Source organism: Mesitornis unicolor, unplaced genomic scaffold, assembly GCF_000695765.1.
Source record: "Mesitornis unicolor isolate BGI_N332 unplaced genomic scaffold, ASM69576v1 scaffold15923, whole genome shotgun sequence".
In the NCBI taxonomy this organism is placed as follows: Eukaryota; Metazoa; Chordata; class Aves; order Mesitornithiformes; family Mesitornithidae; genus Mesitornis; species Mesitornis unicolor.
Genome location: NW_010176824.1, coordinates 49,987 through 68,442, shown reverse-complemented (window position 1 = coordinate 68,442; position 18,456 = coordinate 49,987). Strand labels below are relative to the sequence as shown.

At 42.8% G+C, this 18,456-nt stretch overlaps 1 protein-coding gene across 1 annotated transcript in view; it reads right to left on the bottom strand.

The window, feature by feature from the left end:
- Positions 1-1,127: 1,127 nt before the first annotated feature.
- Positions 1,128-18,456, bottom strand: part of LOC104538600 (polypeptide N-acetylgalactosaminyltransferase 9) — a gene marked incomplete at both ends in the record, with an annotated part of 64,441 nt that continues 47,112 nt past the window's right edge. The window contains 3 exons of the mRNA XM_010181857.1: positions 1,128-1,223; positions 3,646-3,783; positions 6,860-7,045. Coding sequence (XP_010180159.1) covers positions 1,128-1,223; positions 3,646-3,783; positions 6,860-7,045 — 420 coding nt within the window. The remainder of the gene's footprint in view (positions 1,224-3,645; positions 3,784-6,859; positions 7,046-18,456) is intronic.

Genomic DNA, 18,456 nt, shown 5'->3' with positions numbered 1-18,456 from the left:
CTTAAATTTGCACCTTGCTGGTCAGAAGGGGAACAGCGCAAGAGGCTGAGCTCTCCGAGTGTCCTGACATTGCTGACTGGAGTCTTCTTGAATACCGATTTACATCTCATTAAGCAGCACTATTTTGTGCCTGCCCGTTCTGCCTCTCCTAGGGAAGTGTCAGTCAAATGGTCCACAGTGATCCTGCCAAAGTGGACGTTTTGTCAGTGGGAATTACTGTCTGTCTCACTCTGCTGCAATAAGGTATGGCTCTCCACCAGCTTCCAATTAAGCACAATAGGCAATATTTATATATTGTGACTCTGGTTGTACCTTCACCGTGATGTATGAGCCAGGACCCCAAATCAATATTTGCGTGACTGAACTTGAGATAATTGTTAAGCCTGTGATAAGGTCAGAGCTTATTTATGCATGAGAATGTTCATTAATGTAGTTTTTATTCAGATGGCACTTCAAAAGAAACTAGAATTACATTTCAGAAGAAGCTCAAGTCCTGGATTTAAATTATATCCAACCTGTATTTAAAAAAACAAGTAATGTGACTATGAGCATGGAAAGAAGAAATGTCATTTTAAAATCTCCAGACGTCTGTATGAAAATAATACGCATAGGGACTGACAAAAAAGAAATCTTCTATTTTAGAAAAGTATTAAAAGATACTCTTAATTCCCTTTGAAGTTGGTGTTAAATATGTGCTTAACTTTTTGCCTACTCGGGGAGCCACGTCAGCAGCTTGCTAAATCATTTCTGCATTGGAACTTACTGGATCAATGAGCAGCGGACTTCAAGAGGTGCTATTCCTCAAGTAAGGGAAGTCAAAACGAGAGGAGCTGCTCTGTCAAACCAACCATCTAAACACATTCATCTAGAGTGGTTTGCTCCCTTATTAAAACAACTTATCACAATTCTTCTGTTTTCTTACTGGCATCACCAATGTATAGGTTCACATGCTGAACAACCTTGGGAAGGGCACACAAAAAGACTGGAGTAGACCCAGGTATTTTCCTTTGCAACTCACGAGTACGCTGCCAAACTCAACTGAAATGCACCAAATTGTTTATTTTCTTCTTCTGAAAAGTCTGAGAGTGAAAGGTTTCCTCATCGATGACAGGGTTTTAACCACTTACCTGAGAGGACATCCCATGGCACGGGTACAGGATTGCCTTGTCGTCCTCTTCAGCTCCCTGGTCCAGGCAGTAGCCGCTGGCTTTGCTGTTACGCACCTGTACCCAGACCAGAAAGAAAACAGCTGCATTAGGAATTAATCTGCGTGCTTCAGTCGGGCTAAGTCTTAGCTGCACTACAGCTGCTGGAACAACTGGTGTGTAAAGCTGAGAAACACTTATTCTCCAGGTACGACAGGATGCCAACTGTGAATTTGCTCCAGAAAGAGACATTATTTGGACAACCTGCTGGCTTTACAGACCAGTAAGATTTTCAGCTCAAGGAAAAAAATCCTATAAAATTCACTTTAAGAAACCCAGGCCAAATTTTGCTTCAAAATATCCTTGTGTAGATATAAATTTTGACCATATATGCTGAGAATGTGACTTAAACCAAACAGCACAGGAACCACCCAGGATCAGTTTGGGATGCGGCACCCTTTTTAAAAACAGAAAAGCAGATGAAATAATTCTACTTGAATTGAGAATATAGTATGTGGTTATGTACAGAAGGGATGTAAAGGATACAGCAATGCTGACCAGCTTTGGAAGGGTTTCGATATATTTAAAGTTTGGGTTCAGAGAACCAACCAAGTCAAAATTCATGTGCCTCCTCAGGCAAGGGAAGGAGCTCTTGTGAAATTTCAGGCCTTTCTTTCTCTTTATGCTCGAAGCATTGCACACACATTTTAATAACTGAACCAAGAGGTTATTTAGATGGACATTTTGAAGCAGTCAACAGGTCAGGTTTGGTTTCAGCTGTGAACAGTTTGTCTGTCCACCCCCATAATATACATAATACAGCAATAGCTGCTGCATGGGGTGTCAGAGAAATTGGTAAATAATCCTTTGTATTGGGGTGTAGGAGCATAACAGGGACCAGATAAGGGGGCTCACCAACAGTTAAAGTTTAGGAGGTTTATTTTATGACTCGACTACCATAAGGGCTAAAGAAGATGAAGACAGCTTTATGAGATGGCTTTAAAAATGTGAATTGAGTCACTAGGAAATATATTTTTACTACTGTTTCAATCTATTTCACATCTACTCAATACATTTATTTTCCTTTAAACTTACTAAAATCCAGACATCTTTTCCTCCAGGAAAATAACTAGAAGAGAAGGTATTTATTTACAAGCTTGATGTTATTTAGGATGAAGCTTCTATTTCTTTCATCATGGGCAAGTAAGACTGAAAGGGAACCCTGCCAGTTTGTAGTAGCTAAATAGCTCGTGTGGCTCCATCTTGCTATAAATTTTAATGAGTTAGATACCTGCATCACTAAACTCCTGCTTGAACCTTCCTGCGACCACTCAGTAGAAATAAACTTGTTTTTGGAGCCCAGCTCGAGAACCGCCTGGTGTAACTGACGCAACATTGGCAGCGCTGCCAACGCTCCTCGCAGTCAACAGCCTCCTCCGAGCTGACACTTACTAATAGCTCCCGTTGCATTTGCTAAGTGTCTTCCCTCCGTTACTGCCAGGGATGGTTCTATTAGGATGCAAAGTGATATTATGCAATAAAACTTGCACTTTGTATCAGTATCTGCAGTGCCTGACTTATTTTTATATGAAGTCAATCAAACAGAACAGAAAGGAATAGCATCCATTTAGTTGTCTGGTGTGAAAATACATTGCCTTTGGATTTAATTGTGGTTGATGTAGACAATTAAAACAGGATCTAAAAACGCTGCGCAGCAGCAGAGCCCCTAGAACTTCACCTCAGTTCAGTCACAAGTGACAGCAGCCATTACATTGCAGGGACGTGATTCAGATTTAGTGGTTGCTGAAGGCTCCCTGACTTCTTCAACGATTGAGGTCATGCACATGTGGAACATGTGCTGGGTCATAGAAGAGGAAGAAATGGTGCAGATAACTGAGGGGAACCCAAATGTCTGCACATCTCATACATGTTTGGATTCAGCACGTTATTAGGTCAAGTAACCTATCTGCTCGGCTGTCTCAGAGCAGGTGTCCCATGGTCCTATGCAATACGGGTACACAAGTGGAGGAGAAAACACAGAATCTGAGTGCAGAGCAGCAAAATTGTGTTTGCTGTAATGACTTTTCCATTATGAGATCAAGACCTGCCAGATGGTAGCCTCACCTCATAATCTGAACAAGGATATGTTTCTTTTTATCCCAAATAAGGTGGATTGCAAATATGAATTAATAAAGTGAATGCAATCCCTCAAACAGTTTGGCAAAACCCAAAAAGGGATGGTTCTTTTCCTAAAAAGAACTTGGTAACCTCAACTGTTCTCATAACTGTCATTATTTTAGCTCCCTTGACTGCTGATGTTTTCTTGATGATGCCTGTGGCATCCTGTTTGGGAAAATGATTACCACAGGTTTAAGTTCCCAGAGCTGCTCTGTTTTAAAACGAAGGCCAGGGAGGTTGTGTATCATCCCAATCATACCCACTGCTAAGATCAAAGGACTGCTCTGATGCAGCCACGGAGCATTTCAAAGACACACCGTACCTCTCCGTAAGTGACTGTGTTATTATAGACCCTCATTTCGGGATAGACGTTCTCCAAGTACCACTTAAAACTGCGGCACTGCAGTCGCTGCCGTAGAGCTATTCTTTCAGAAACGTCTCCAAAGTCAACTCCAGGGTTCTGTGAAGCAGAAAAAATAATAAAAAGACCACACTGCACTGACTTTACAGTTGTTTTCTTTACTGAAACCAGACTGGAGTTCATTTGGTAGACCAAGTTTTATTTCCCTCTCTTCTTTCTCTTCTGTAAGTAGCAGCTCATCAGACAGCTGCTGTTGAGAGCAGACAATAAATATTAATGAAAGCCAATGGGAAAAGAACGATAACGAACAAGTAGAAAACAAACATAAATCAAAATAATAAGGATACAATAAGAATGTTGTTACTTACAGCAATTCTAAATGTTTGCAATTAAACCTGAACCCCTTTGCTTTCGGATTTGTTCTGAATTTGGGCAGTAATTCTGATCTAAGATATGGCAGTGATCGTGGTTACTGTAGTAACTCTAGCCTTGGGTATTCACTAACGCAAATGAGATCAGAGCAGACCTGTTAAAACTTCAAAGCAGAGCTGCTCAAAAAGTCATTAAGCTCCATTAAACATTTGCATAGAGCAGCTGAATGGAACTGAAGCTCATTTGCAGACCTGAGCCATAAAATGCAGTCAAACTCAAAACCTTCTTTATAATTCTACTTCAGAATTGAATTCATGTTTGAATACAAATCCCATGAATAAACACGGGCTGGGAGAGTCAATTCAATATGACCAAACTCAGCCATTTAAGAAGTGCAGGTCCCGAGTTAGTGTCTGTTGATTTGAACCAGTATAAATCATCGCAGTTCAGCATTAGGACAGCAAGCGTTACCTCATCTAGAGATCTCCTCTGACACTGCATGAATCAAATGGACCGAAACCAGGCAGTCTCGCACGGATCTCTCTTAAGTGCCTCGTACATTTCCTCCAGAAAGATTTCTGTGTGCTTTACAAACACTGCCTAATGCAGGGGTACAAGGCAGCAGCAAATCTTAGCTCAGGGTTTATTGCAATCCCCAGCAGATGCCCAGATTTCAGGAGAGAATACAAATGTAATGCTGAACAGGTTTTTCCATTTTCCACATAAAGAGTTTGCTGTGCTCACTGCTGCTTGCTGATGCATACTTTGTCATGAGCTCTGTGCAGCATCCATTCAAATGAATGCTAATTTACGTACTACTTAGGCTGCATGGACGGGGAGCAATTCTCAGAGCACTCAGTACAATAAATCATTCAATATGAAATTCCTTTATCTCTGAAATTGTCGAGGAACAGATCATAAGCAGGGCCATACCAAATATCTGGTTGGCTAAAATAAAGCTCTGGTGACCGGCAGATGAGGGTTGTAGGAACACGATCTTGCAGATGGGCCCAAAGACCACCCGCTAATTGGGACAGACACAGGCACAGATCCTCCACGACTTGGAAGGAGCGGGTTGTGAAGAGGATGATGTGAGCTACGGAAGGGCTCATCTGGATGGTTTTGGTATATACACCTGCATTCCACTTGCCTCCTTCCTGCCCTGCTCTGAACAGACGTGACACAACGCCCTGTTTGCAGCAGCATTTCCAGAACACGGGAGCAGCAACTGGAGCAGCTATGGAGATGCTGTGCTCACCTCTGTATTGGCCACAGTCATCACGTGTGGTCACAGTGCGATGGCACAGGACTGAGGTGTTCACAGAGTTTGGGGTGTGAAGGTGCCTTTTTTAACCGGGCAGTAAGGTTCCTGATTGTCCCACAGGGGCTTCTCTTATGGCTCATAACAGTACAGCCCTTCTTGGTCATCTGCATTGAGTACTACAGCGGAATAACTGTGAACGCTAAAGCTGGCTTCCCTTTCCTGAGATAATGGGGTTGTTTTTATGACGCGCTTTTTATCAATCCATTCATTTTATGGAAAGAAAAATTTAACGTTCAGTACTTCTGCTGATTTTATGTTTCTTAATGTAGATGTGCCTGGGGGTTTTTTGGGAGGTTTTGCTGTTGTGGTGGTGGTTTTGGTGGTTTGGTTTTTGGGGGTTTTGTTTGTTTGTTTGTTTGAAGGCACTGCTGTATAGCTCAGTGTAGAAAACTACATCAATGAAAATCTCAGAGAGATTAAAGGAAATTAGGATTTGGTGTAAATGCTTATTCACACGTCTTGTCTTTTCTCAGAATTCATTTGCAAAAGGCAGCAAGCAAACAAATTTACCAAGGTTACTTCTTTTTCATCTCCTATTTGGAAATTTTATCAAATGGATGCAGGCAGGGCCAAAAGTGTCCCTAAAAACTTAGGCAGACGCTGCTCTGTCTTCCTCCTGCTGTCACAGAAATCTTGTGTGGGAAAGAAGCGATGCAGAGAATTATTTTGCCTTAACAAGGCAATACTGCATAACTTCTTTCCCATACAAGGGTTAATTAAACCATCATTACCCACAGAGCAGAGTATGCTTCCTCTGAGCTGCCCTCCCTGTTCCCCTTCACATTAATAATTTGGATGCAAATACGTCTAAAGGATACGGCAACAGCCAGCTTTCACCTGCCTGGGATGTAACACATACCTCTTCTCTTGAAGAATTATACTAGGAAGAGATGTAGCATGTGATATACTTACAGAATAAAGTGATAAATTGAACCTACACTTTATCTAATATTTATATTACACGGGTTCCTAGAGGTCCCCTCATGCCACCTACAATTTGTACGCACGGTAAGAAACAGAACGCGTCTCTCAGCCTGCAGACAATAAACCCCGTTAACGCGTGACTCTTTTATCGTGTACTTTGTTTTTTATGCTGGTGAGGTCTACTGAGTCTCATGATGAATTATATTTATTTATGGACATTTCTGCAGTCCTCACCACTGTAGCATACGAACACCTCAAAGTTTAATGGCATCCCAAATTAACGACTTCTTCTGGGGAAGCACATAAACCTGAACCATCGTGCTCTAGTTAAATTATAAATCTGCATCACCGCTCCTGAGCGCACAGCAAGACGTACACTGAGGAGGAGTTCATACGGCAGGACTCTCCACATCGAGCAGCACCAGCACGACAGCACTGTGCCCTTCATAGGGCCATAGGGACATCCTTCATAGGGCCACAGTGACATCCTTACCCTCCAGGAGCCATCTAGGGACAGCCATCGCGTGTTTGCCCCCTTACGTGAGCCGCACTCACCGCCATGGGGATGTTCCACGCCATGTACACGTGCGACTTGAAGTCGTCCATCCAGACCTCGGCAGCACGCAGGGCGTTGCGCTTTGCATAGTAGTCGATGTCGTTGTTGTAGGGCTTCTTGGTGCGTTCAATGTGAGCCACGCGAGAGCAGGGCAGCACCTCCATGCTCCCCCCGCACTGCCAGACCTGGGGATGTGGGGGGAAAAGAATCAAATTAATTTAAAAGACCTTTTCTGCTTTTTAAGGCGATCTGGCTGCTTCTTTTCAGATGCTGCATGTGGAGCGTGCCCTCGGGGAAGACAGGAATTACCGAACAATTCAGAACGATCGATCGCCCAGTTCACCTCTCTGCAGTTGACCGCAGATGAGTCTGAGGTGAATGCAGGTGTTAGGTACACAAGTTTAGGTGCCATAATTTAACCAAGTGTTACTGAAACTTCAACAAGAACCAGTTGTATCAGCTCTGTTTGGCACCGGGTGGTTACTACATCAGCTCCCCAGATAAACCACTAAAAAGTTTGTTAGTTGAAGTGTGACTGTCAGAAAAACCTGATACACGTTCAGCACACATGAGCATCTCAGATGATCTTTTCTATTGCAGAGCCTTTTACATGGGGATCTGAACATTACCTTTTGGAAATAGGAGGAAACAAATTACTCACATGCGCAATACCAACATTAAAAAAAAGCAGCATGGAAACACACTTATTTTCTTATTATGGAAACTCAGACTGATTGCGAGTCAGTCAATTACTCTCTTCTTTTTCTCATGTAGCCCCTGCAGGCCTCACCGATTTCCAGTGCAGCAAATCTCCTCTCACAAACTCACTCTGCCCTACCTTGTCAGTAAGAAACAAGACCGAGACTGAGTCACCCGGTGGGTACAGGACGTCCCGTGGAAGCTTTACCCAAATACCACACACGCAGGGTGCCTTGGTAAATCTGGCCATTAACAAAACGTGCATTTATTCAGCAACAGCGCTGGGGCAGCTCCGCACCTAACCTGCCTTCTCAGAGACAAAGACAAATTGCTCGGGAAGCGGCGGATAAAATCTTCTCCTCTGTTTGGCCTTTTTTTCATGCTTTGTTAGGTTATATTTATTTGATGCTTTCTAAACAGCTCTGTATTAAATCACTGGCCACTGGAATTTGCATTTGATAAATGAAGTACACTGAAAAGCACACTGCTCATAAATTTGGATGGACATACGCTGAGGGCTTCAGTACAAAGGGGAAGCTCTATTAAAAAAAAGGAATTAATTGATTTTCATGATCAGAAGAGGAAATGATGGTACACTTTAGTACACTGCTATTTGCCCAACCCGCCCTGGAAGTCAGCTCTTTAATGCATAGCACATTTTTCTTTCTCTCGATACGGTTGATGACCTTGTAATTCTTATTTATGTATTTTGGTACCAAGGGCAAATACATTATCTGAGCAACAGATTTATTTCCTTCAAATGCCAGTGCTCATGCAAACCTGAATAGAAAAAGGTACTAAACTGCAGCGTTAAAGGAAGCTGTTTAGCTCATCTGTAAATTCAACACAAACAGTTATTTATCAGTGATAAACTCTCCCCAGATGAAATCCAGGGGAACTCAGACACCTGGCTTTGAGGAAAACACAACCAAAAGGCAGCACGGCCCCAGGGCAGATGATGCTCATGTCAGCCCGGATCCCTGCACCACCACCCCATCTGCACTCTGCGCTGCTCTACATTCACATTCAGCCACTTCTGCACCTGCCCCTCAGCCCCATTTGGCTCTTTGAAGAGGAAATCTGCTGAAGAGCACGGCAGAAGGAAGCAGAAGGGAAATAATCAAGGAAATGTTGCTTCCTATGGAGATGCTAATGTACCCCCGACAACTTGTTTCTGCCGGGAACAGTAACTTGTAACACCAGCTGGGGATGGTTCCCAGGATAAGGGTGGGATTTCCAACCCAGGGAGCATTGGATGCAGAGCACAGGGGGCAAGGAGGCAATCCTGTATCACCAGTATACATCACCATTCTCCATACCCCGGATCAAGGCCATGGCTGTTCATCTATGGGTCATTTCTGTTCAGGCAGACAAGGTCTCCCGTTTCATTTCATAACTATCAGTTGTGGTTCAGTGGAGCACAGACACCATTCTGCATCCCCACACCCCTTCAGGGCTCTGCTAAGTACAAAGTGAAGCTCCTGTCCTCGCCCTTTTCTGCCCAATGATTGCCTAAACTTACACAAAACGAGAGTTTTAGTACTAAAACCAAGTGCGTGCGCCCGGAACAAGCCAAGGTTCCAGCAGGTAAGAGCAGTGGTGTGAGGTTTGGATGAAGACTCAGACTTGTGTCTGGACGAGGAGGTTTAGCAGCAGCTTCCCCCCTGGAAAGGACTGAAAGGCACACGACTGAGAAAACCATTGTCTGACCCTAACTGCAAAATGCCTCTGAAATACAAAGAAGGATAAAGGAATAAGGAAAGTTTTACTGCATGGAACAGATAAGAGGTGAGTCAGTGCCTGCCCCTGAAACTGGTTGATTCGCCTTCTCTTTTCATCCTCAGAACTGTATTTAATGACCCATTTTAACAGTATTAAACAACCCATTTCTTTCCACATCTAACTATGAAATTATGTCAGGAAAATAATTACATGTACCTATAGAGCATTTATCAAGCAAGGTTCTTAAATTGTTTTACTATAGAAAGCAAATTATTTCTACCTGTGAGCATAAAATGATGCCCAAGTCCCTTCAAACTGACACATTTTGGGCAACCAGAGGAAACCAACTTCCATATCCATAACTCATCTTCTGGGAAAACAACACATTTCCAGCCAAGTTGCTCCTCTCACACCGAGCTGCCAGCACTAAATGTGTGTTTCGAGGTTCATTTATGGAGAAGGTTGAAGCTGAATGGTCCAAGCCACCCCTACAAGGGTGCGCATCCCTGAGAAGCAAACTGATATCCAACTTTGTTTCTGGCATCACAGTGTGTACCCATCAAGCCTTCATTTTGGGCACCAGCTGGGGCAGCAGCACAGGCTTTGCAGAAGGGCAGGTGGATGCAGGCACAGACCATGCCCCGGTTGATGAACGGCAACAGCAGAGAGGAAAAGAGGCCTCTGCTTTCTGTGCTCCTCGACACAGCTGCTGCAGCCCAGGGACTCAGGTCTGCAATGTTTTAAGGCATGATCAAGTAATTCCAAGAGACACTCAATTTATCTGTTAATTGTAGTTAATTTCTAATTTCGGTATTGCTCTTTAGGCTGCTATAAACAAAATTGATAGCAATATAAATGTTACCATAGCTGTGTTACCTTAGCATTTTTACTGCTAATTATCTCAATCAACTTTTCTATAAACAGACATATTAAGTATTAAGAAGAACAAGTACCCACATCAGGGGTAAATTACAAACTGAATGATAATGTTCATGGTTTGTGCTACAATGATTTACTGGCACTAATTATTAGCTATTCCTGTGCACCTGAGATACGGCTGTCCTACAGAAAAGTGTTTGCCATTAATTATACAATAGTCAATTGGACATCATATTCAAGGGATAACTGAGATGAGGCGGCATCTTGTTTACCACGATCTACACAGCGCAGCACCAAAGCTCTCTGGATGCAGGTCAGGTACAGGAGCTACAAAGACTAATAAATGGCTATGCTTGAACTCCTGCAAGAAAAAGATTTCTGGGGAAATATATGTCCCCACAATTACTTGTTTTGGTGAAAAAACAATTTCTTATCTAACAAACAAACAAAAAGTTGAACCACAACTATATATATATAAAACACTGCTGACATGGTCTGCAGCTCTGCAGGCGAGACCCATTTCCACAGCACTGTACCTGCTGGGTGAATATCAGAGCCCAGGAACCCTGCAGGTTTAGTGTTCAGGTGAGTTGTTTGTACCAGGGCGGCTGCAGCCCCCAGGATGCTCTGATGTGGGGGCTCTGTATACTGGAAAACACCCCACCTTGCCTGCAGCCATCCTGATTTTAGAAAATACATGTTTATGAGTGAAATGATTCATGTTACTTCCAAAAAAAGGCAATGAAATTCCAGTATTTTGTGGCCACTCTTATGCATGCTTTTAGGAATGTCAGGAGAAGGGGGTGCCTGCACTCTACCAGTAACTAATACTAGGGATTATTAATCGTTTCAGTAAAAGAAAAGCAACATATAGCTTCACAAGTTCACATATGGCAATATTTTGTACACTAAGCAAGGGTATTTAATTTGGTACAAATGACCTCAGTAAAACCAAAATCAGTGGGTAAAAGAACATGGCATTGACGTGAAGGCACCACTGAGGACAGTGAACTCTTAGAAAACTTAGGCTGGAAGGAAAGATCACGATCCTTAAGAACATTGTATCCTGCTGTGAATTTTGCAGTTTAAACCCCTCGGTCCTCAGAGAGAGAAATAAAAGCTTTGGACTCTGTTGCAACTATTTTATCTCTTCCCAGTCAGCCTTGGACCAACAGGGTCTAAATCAGAAGGGATTCTCCAAAGTAAACTCAAATCGTGACAACCGTTTCATTTCCTATCTGAAGCACAGAAGCTCCCCAGTTGTCTTCCAGTCCTTCAGGGCTGTGGGACTCTTCTACTCTAGAAACAAAATATTAGCATGGATATAGCACACTTCTGGTTCTTGCATCTCCGATATCGACAATTTACAAAGTTCACTGAAAACCAAATTTTCAAAATAATTTGTAGCCTGACATTTTATTTTTTGTGATGGAGTTTTATGGATATTCTTTCTTCCACATTCCCAGTGCTGACTAGAGAGCCACATTCATTCAGATGTGCTAGATAAAATGCTTCTCTCTGTTTTTCATTTCACATATGAAGCTGTTAGAAACTCGGGAGCTGTGATAATCAAACACGTCGTATGAAAAATTAATCATGTGGTCTCATTTAGTTCATCAGCTACATTTTTATCATCATCTTTAAAGACAGCCGTAATTATGGTTTAAAAAAGTCCCAACTCTCACTTCTCAAAATAGTCTGTGCTATTTAATGGGGCGCTTAGAGAGCAAAAATCTCTCCACGCTGGGACAAAACAGCTTACATCAGAGAGACTCTTAGCTGCCAAAATAGAATTGGAAAAAGGAAGAAGTTACATCTCAAGATCCACGGATCGTATGTTTTGTCAAATATTTCAGGATAAACTTCCGACTTTGCAATGCTTGCAAATTACAGGACTCAAATGGGTCCTTGCTCGACTGACTGTGACGTTATCTCAGTTATGATCCCTGACTTTTTGGTTTCAATCCTGCTAACAGCAGTTTATAGATCATCTGCTAATACCAGATACATCGGGAATGTGACAAAATCTAGTTGTCACTAGGTCGTGTTGTTAATGCAGATGTGTAAATGCCTGTCCCCACTGCTCCTGCTGCCCTGCAAGGCTGGGAACTCGCAGCAGCGCTCATGGGCCATGGGTTTTGGAGGGCTGGATTCCACCTGCTCCAATAATGAATACTTGGAAGCTATCTGCTTTTCCCAAAACTACTGTGAGAGATTTCAGGGGTGTGTTAGATCCCCTTTCAGAGCCATCTCATGTGAGGTTTCACAGCAGATTGAAAATGGTGCTTTTTTCTTTCTAGGGAAGTAAAACTTTATTTCAAAAACACTTGATTAGCCTTTATATTTGTTAGAATTTACTGGGGTTTGACCTCTTAGTTTTGTTCCCTCAGGGTTTTCTGATATTTACAGATTAATTGCTTTCAGACAAAACAGGCAATGGGACTGCAATGTCCTTGCAGTGAGACACTCAACTGATGCACGTTTTCCAATTCCGGTACCAATTTTGGAGGCTGTCCTTCACACATTTCCTAGAGGTTACAGAGAACCTCGAGCCAGCTGAGATCTCACATGCGACAACAGTGAGAAGATAACACCGTGCTGTTAACCCTCTTACAAGAGAAAACAGATAAGCACAAAGAATGGAAACATCTTCTAGAGGAACTTGCAGTCGCCAAGCACTATCTTGCTGCAAAGATAAACTTGGTGTGTAAAGAAGTAGTCTGATAAATTAATAGACTAGCTGCTATGGGAGAGGCAAGATAGGATTAAAATATTAACAACATCCCATAAACCAACTACTGATCTGATCTGCGTAAACCCCTGCATGGCACAAAGAAGGACATCATTGCTTTGGGATGGCGTCAGGGTCTGACGGGAGAGCAAGCACTGAGGAATGGGAATAGGACAGCCTATTGAAGGGCAAGTTTTTAATTTTCAAAGACTTGTTTTTCTTAGCAAATTAATGAATTTTGGCACCGCAAGATGCTCCAGGAGTTGTTAGCAGCTCCTATCACGTAAATGACAGGCATAGAAAACAGATTGCTTTGAGGCAAACCGTTAAACTTCATTGACTAGAGATAATAACTCCACTTCCTCTGAGTTCTCCTCAGTTCTAAAGAGGCTGCAGATATCTTCTCCTGGCCCTAATATGAGTTGTGTTGGTTTTTGCAAGTCCCAATCATTTTTCCTTGCATAAAATAAATGAAATTTAATGCATAATGGTGTCTCTAATTCAGCTTAGTAATTGTCCCAGGCAGATGCTCCTCATAACATATTCTTTAAGGACACATCTGATGAGATTAATTTTCTGCCTTCTTACAAGTTTACTCAACTTTTTCCCCCTTCAATAGAACCACTCTCAGACGTCTCTGCCAATTTGTCAGCACAGACACTGTTTGTACTGCAACTTAAAATTCAACAAATTGGCCTTGGAAGAACACAAACATGGGATGCACAAAAGGGCATTAAAGACCAGGCCGTCATCCTTGTTCCTCACTTCTCGTTCATCTGATTGCTTTAGGTTGTTTCTTCTCGCTTCTCTCAAGAGACCACAGAGAAAATCCCCTTCTAAATTCAAGTCTCAGCAAGGGATAAAGACATATGTACATTAAGCTTACATTCGACACTGAGCTTACCACAGAAAACCTGCAGCTGAGCTCCTGCAGCATTTAAGTTCTTAGGAAAATACCTGCTTTTCCAGCCTCTGAGCTTTACTAACCTGCACCCAACCACCAAATAATGCTGACTGGTCCATGCAGAAGCTTCTGAAGCTCAAGAACTAGCACACGAATGGCCATGGTGCAGCGCTGCCTTGGACACTGCTTAGAGAGGCTCAATTGGACCAGCAGGAGCCCAGGCCAGGGCAGCAGGAACACTGGGGCAGAGCAGGGCTGCCTGCTCGACACGTGTAGGGGTTCATACGATGCTTCATAAACGCCTCTTGAACAGCACAAAACTAACTCACAGAGAGAAGAACCGGGGCGTTCTGAAAGACAGCACTTACCAAACAACTGCATTGACCCCCCTGGTCACTGCTGTCCCAATTTACACTGATATATGCCAAGATCCGCACATTCCTTAATTACTTCTGAACAAACAGAGGCATCCAATCTGTTAACCATGCTGATATTCATGGTATGGCTTTCTAACCTTTTGATTTCCTATTGGAAAGTCTCACCTAAAACAGTAACTGGCACTTAGTCATTAATGCCTTTGGCCCATGAGTAGTTCACTCCTTTGAGGTTTACAAGGCTCTGTATAAACAGAAATCTGTCCTTCAGATAACATAGCACAGTGCTTTTGATCTGAGGCCAAATCCCCGTGCCCCAGCCAGGGCTGTCACCTATGGACACTGTCCATGAAGTGACATCTCCTTCAGAAACCACCTTTTCTGGTTCTGTGGTTCATCTACCCAAAATAGTAAATTTCAAATTTAAGTTTTTTTTAACTCTAAGAAAACATGATAAAAAACTACTACAACAAGTTTGGAGTCACACCCATCAACGCACGTGGCGGCTGAGCTCCAGACCCACAGCACGGCTGAGGTTGGAGCGGACTCTGGGGGTACCTGCGCCACCCTCCAGCTCCAGGGCCACCCAGAGCCACTGCCCAGCACCGCTCCCAGCAGCCTTTGAACATCCCCAGCAATGGGGGCTGCACAGCGTCCCTGAGCGACCTCAGCTTTGTCTCAACGGTCTGATTGCAATTATCTTCCTTCACAATGGCAAATTAAAAGGTTTTCACACCATTTAGGGTGCCTATCTGAGTACATCTGGGAGATAAACCACTTCTGACTTGGCAGAAAGGGCAGGCAGCAAGTGCGTAACTCAAAAACACCTTTTCTAACAGGCAAACACATTAGCCTAACTACTAGCATCTCCCTCCAGTCGTTAGCTAAGCCAAGCCAGGATGAAAGTAAAAGGCAAAAGCTGTTCAACATGTTTTTTTCTCCCAAAGCGAGTTTTCAGCTTTCCTGTGTAATGCCATTTGTTCACACTTTCAGTCTTTTCCTAAAGAAATAATACTGCATGTTCAACCTTCAGTAAGGAGGCTGAATAAGTGATAAAATGCTTCCTGGCATTTTAGCTGAGACCACAAGGAGGAAGAATAAAAAGTGGAATTTATTGATGCTTCCATTAGAATAAAACCATTCTTGAATAAGAAAATATTGAAGCAGACTGTCTAAGAAATGATCACAAAGGGTCTTTTCAAAGGACCCTTAGTGGAGTCATCCTCATCTGTTTTCTCTTTCCACAACAGCCCCTTAAATGATCTTTGCATATTGTCTGCACTAAATCCTGCAGGGTTGCTATTTTATTTTAAAGAAAAAAGCTTTTCGGCTGCAAGGGATTCATTCAGCGAGAGCTATTATGCTTATTGTGACTCTGCTGCAGAGCCAAGGGATTTACTATATGCTCATTAGATCCTGTTTTGTTCCAAAACAATCTTTTACAATGCAAATTCCAGCATGCTGATCTACTTGGAATAACAGTTTCCAAAAAAGGCCATTAAAGTAAAAGCTTCTTCTAATGCAGAAACACAACAACCTCAGATTAATTACTAATATTTCAGACCATGGAGACATCTGCTGTCTCAGCTCGAATTCAGCTTCGAGCGTAGTTAGGAGAAGTCACGAGGACTCAGTGCTGTGGGTACAAAGCAATGTCGTGGATGGTCACATTGCTCAGAGGCCACGTTGTAAAGCCACCATAGACAAGCACATTTGTCAGTTGGCTTCTTAGGGCTGGCACACAAAAGACTGATCTGTTTGAGTCCTGGCACCTGAAGCATTCGGGTAGGAGAAGCCTCAGCAGCAGAGAGGTCTTCACAGGACCTCAAAGGAGCTCCATGGTGTGAGAGGAGCAGGTGCTCCAGCCCTGCCACGCCACCACCTCCAGGGCAGCGCCAATGAAGAGGACAGAAAGCGAGACAAACAGGGCTGGGAAGTGGCAGAAGTGGGCAGAAACAGCTGAATTCTGGTGCTGGATGTTCAGCACTGAAGTAGCTGTGACAATTCCAATCTCCTGGGAGCGCTCTTTAAATCCATGCTTGGCGGCTGTGACCTGCAGAGGTATTGATGGAGCGGGCGCACTTCTGTTTGTCAAAGCATTAATTCCATCTTGTTCCTCCTCCGTGACCTTCCCGAGGGAGCGGTTGTACGAACACAGAACGATGAATATTATCATCCAGGAGATATACCTGATAGCTCATTCTTAATAGTTCTATAAATCTCACTAAGTCTTAGTGCTCTGAGCCCACAGCAGAGATAACACTGCTGTGAGGAACAGTGCGAACCCATCTCTCATAAGTACAGTCTAGTGACACTACACTAAAGCACTCTCTCTGGTGCTCTGATTAGCAGGGCTCAAGCTGGAGGTAGAATTTATACAGAAAACTGATCTCTAGGAGGATAATTAATAAAATGTCAGAGGTGAGCAATAAGAAAAAATAGTTTGCTAGCAGAATTACTAACAAATCATTATAGTAACTCCAGACATCTGTTTTCACACACCCATTCTAAATCAGATGAGCAAACAAAACATGCAATTTATATTAAAAAACCAACAAATCATCACCTACTTACACACTGGACAAGTTCATCTGGTGGGAATAAGCACCTGCTCAGTAAACCAGCACATGATGATTCAATTCAGACCACATCCTGTTTCACACAATAAGTGCCAAATCCTTAATAAACACAAGATGCAGGTGTGTGTGTGAGCATGACTTTCACTGGGAATTCTCATTTACTTCAGGTGACAAACCCTTGATTAAGAGTATAACCCAGGGAAAACATGGCCAGAAAGGTGCCAGAGGAGAGGAGCTGCCCATAAACAACTGGAATGTGCTACCTGAAACATTAAATCATAGCAGGTCTCCAGTTGGGAGGGACCTGTAAGGACCAGAGTCCAACTCCCTGCTGCTCACAGGACTACCTAAAATAACTGAATATGGCCAAGAGCGATGTCCTGATGTTCCCTGAACTTGAGAGGTTGGTGCCACAGTCACTGGGGGTTTAGTGACACCCCCTGACTGCACTGCCCCCTGCCCAGGCACAGGAGCCCCTGGGGCCACCCGAGCTGAAAGAACTCAGGAAAAAAGGCAAAAAATGCCTGGTGAGCCCATGACAGCACCCCTGGACTTCACCTTTCTGGATGAGGACAGTGCACATCTGGAACGGTTCCTGGATACCTTCAGGAGAGGCACAAAGGCACAGGAGCTTTCACAGAAGTGCTGCTATGTCCCAGTCATTCGCTGTGCTTAAACGCTTTATTGCCACTATTAATGGCCAGATAAGATTAACCATAGGCTGTGAAGTGACTGACAAACTAAGCTATTTTATGCAAACAGAGAGCCTAGGACGTCACCTAAGGAACTGGTAAAGAGATGCGATTTGCTTAAAACACAAAAGAAAAAGCTGTTTGTGGTTTGATGGAGAACTCCCTGAAGAATCTCCAAACCCTGGCACTGCAAAGGAGGCATTTGTAGATCTGCTGTCTCTCCAGGGAAATCTGCAGTGAGGAATTTCACCAGACACAGCCTCGTACAGGCACTTTTCATCTCATGTCTTCAGGACTAGTTGTGCCCAGTTGCAATGGTTTAGGCTGAGGCTTCCTTCAGTTGACAAGTTATTTTTGTTTGCAGGGTTCTTTAATTTTTTGCTGTTGTGTGTAAACCAACAGAAAGGTATTGATGGTGACATAGAAGAGAGTTTTCTAGGCATGTTTTCACTCCTTAAACTAGATAGGACACATTCCACCTAGCATAAGGATGTGAAAATACACATACACATTTGGCAGTACTTTTCCCAAGAGCTAAAAGTGTCCTCACAATTGAGCACTGCAAATATTAGCTGTATTATTAAAGTGCTGAGCAAGTAACAAATGTTCTTTGTTTGCAAGAGATTTCTAGAAGTTAAATATATAGAGATACAGACATGCTTTCAAATTGAACCAAGAGTGTACTTGGCATTTCAAGGTGCTTGACAACTCGGGATACGGAAAGAGAGTTCACTTCAGATCAAGAAAATATTTTGTTTCAACATCTGAAAATACCTTTTTTGAAAATGTGATTTAATGGATTCTTCTTTCTCAACAGATGAATTTAGATTTTTTTTGTTTTTGCCAAGTATGCATTCTTTAAAAAAATATTTGGAAGTTTACTGTCCTGTTCTATAATGGGATATAAAAAGACCATTAATTGATTACAAAGAAAACATTGACATTTACCTTTTGCCTTTTTACGGATCCCTTAATTAAGTCATTCGTTATCATTCTTCACTCCTAGGCTGCAAACT